This window comes from Lipotes vexillifer, unplaced genomic scaffold, assembly GCF_000442215.2.
Source record: "Lipotes vexillifer unplaced genomic scaffold, Lipotes_vexillifer_v1.1 scaffold1824, whole genome shotgun sequence".
Taxonomy (NCBI): Eukaryota; Metazoa; Chordata; class Mammalia; order Artiodactyla; family Lipotidae; genus Lipotes; species Lipotes vexillifer.
The window spans coordinates 1,031,724-1,034,048 of NW_006789288.1; the positions used below are offsets into that span (position 1 = coordinate 1,031,724).

At 49.5% G+C, this 2,325-nt stretch overlaps 1 protein-coding gene across 1 annotated transcript in view; it reads left to right on the plus strand.

Moving 5' to 3' along the window:
• EVC2 (EvC ciliary complex subunit 2) overlaps positions 1 to 2,325 on the plus strand; it is a 145,743-nt gene that overhangs the window by 141,703 nt on the left and 1,715 nt on the right. Inside the window, exon 21 of the mRNA XM_007462462.1 lies at positions 1,308 to 1,409. Coding sequence (XP_007462524.1) covers positions 1,308 to 1,409 — 102 coding nt within the window. The remainder of the gene's footprint in view (positions 1 to 1,307; positions 1,410 to 2,325) is intronic.

The window sequence follows — 2,325 nt, forward strand, 5'->3', positions numbered from 1 at the left end:
CAGGAATGTGCGGGGTCACAGCGATGTCACCTCTGCCTGAGGGCTGCCCCCGAGGACCTTATTTACGGGCTCCCCTTCGGCCAGTTGAATTTGGGAGGCTGGTAAGCCGGCATGGGCAGGTGGATGTGGGACAAAGCAGGAGCGCCCAGGTGGCTTGTCGCCAGGAGTGTGGAGCATGGGCACGCCCTTTTGTAGCCCGACCTCATGGCCAAGTAGACTGGATGACGTCTGGAGTCAAAAGCCACTCACCACAGCCTCTGAGGGCAGGGCAGTCACTACTCCTGCGTCCCAAGCGACTGGTGCCTGGGCACACCATCAGTTCAGAGTCTTGGGTTTCAAGCAGCAGAAACTGACTGATGAATCTAAGCAAGAAAGGGTGTGTGAGGGACCTGTCAGAATCCAGGAAGAGCTGTACGCCGGGTCCCTGTATGGGGAGGACAAGGAGAGCACGGAGACCATCCTCTCTGGGTGCTCCCTTCAGAGGACCAGCCTTCTCTGCCCAAGAGCTAGACTCCTGGGACAGAGAGCCTGGCCCAGCGTGGGCAAGGGTCCTTCACCCCACCAGCTGGGCAGTGTGAACCAGCTGAGGCAGAGTATGAACTTGGCCAGAGGCAGGCATAGACAGGACTCTCTGCTACACTGATCTTTACTGACTTGATTTGAGCCCAAGCCTGCGAACACCTCCCCACCCCCTATTCCTTATACACTGTCCCTTCTTCGGTCGAGAATCACACTCCTTCACGTGACATGAGAACTCCCTGCCTCACCCACCTTCCAAGCTTCCACTGTGCCTTTTCAACCTTCTTATTCATATATTCATGAACACTCACTGAGATCCTAGTATGTCGACTGTCTTAGGCACTGGTGTAAGTGGGAGAGGAAGGGACAGTCCTGCTGCATGGGGTGTCCGCTCCAGTGGGGGAGGTGGGCTGCACACAAGCCAAGGCAGAGAGCCCATTCCTTCTCGAATGCACCATGCGTTCCCTGCTGGGATACCAAGATTCAGCTCAAGTGTCCTACGCGTCGGCAGCCTTCCTTTATCTGACTCATGTCACCTGGGACCTGTCTGTGACCCGTGGATTGGGGACCCCTTGCGGCAGAGACCGTGTCTTGACTCGGCCAGAAAAGATGCTTGATCAGTGTTCACAGAGTGAGTGAGAGAACAAACGTGAAAACTCTCGGGGTTTCTCATGTCAGCCAAAGGTCACACCGAGGGAAGGAGTCCCCATAGTGCTTTTTAAGATTTTGCATCGCTTGAAGGTTCTGTTCTTTTTGAAAATATAAGAACGCTCCCTTCTTGCCTTCAGGAAACATCAGGACTGGTGGCAAGCCTTTGAGAGCAAACTTCGAGGAGAACTGATAAGCAGAGGGGTAGAAAAGATGCTCTGGGCTCACAAGAGGAAGGAGAGGTAATGAGGGCATCTGCTCAGGTGGGCTGAGGAGGGCAGCCAGGCTGCCTGTGAGCTGGGAAGGGGAGGCGGAGGGGGCCACAAAGGGAGGGTTACTGCAAACATGTCAACATTCCTTCCCTAAAGACCGCAGTCTTTATTCAAACTGGGCTTAGTTTGAAGTGAAGTAAGCAGAGAAAGACAGATATCATATGATACCACTTACATGTGGAATTTTACAAGTCATACAAATGAACTTATTTACAAAACAGAAAATAGACTCACAGACATAGAATGCAAACTTACGGTTACCAAAGGGGATAGCGGGGGCAGGGTGGGGAGGGATAAATTAGGAGTTTGGGATTAACAGATACAAACTACTAGATATAAAATAGATATAAAATAGATAAGCAACAAAGATTTACTATATAGCACGGGGAACTATATACAATAGCTTGTAATAATCTATAATGGAAAAGAATAACCTAAAATGGAAAAGGTACACTTTGCTGTACACCTGAAACGAACACAATATTGTAAATCAACTATACGATTTTAAAAACAAAAAAGCAAAGTGTGCTTAGTTTATGAGCTGAAGATAGCCACCAGCTATCAGTGGGAGAATGTTCTGTCATTTATTAGCATTTTAATTGCAGTATTTATTTTAACTAATGGCTCTTTTTAAATGGAATCTCATTAGAAGGAGAATAATTCCTTATAGATGTTCAGACTTTATAGTTTACAAAGCCCTCTCTCACCTTGCTGCACTGAGCCTCCCCACTTTCTGGAAAGTGGGGGAAATGCCACGGCCACGCCTCACCAGCTCAGGGAGGTCAGAGGAAGAGACCCCATGCCTGCAGCTGTTAAAAGTGACCGTGGGATTTAGGGCCATGTAACCAACCCCCTTTTATTTCCCTGAACTTCCAGGCCACCGCTC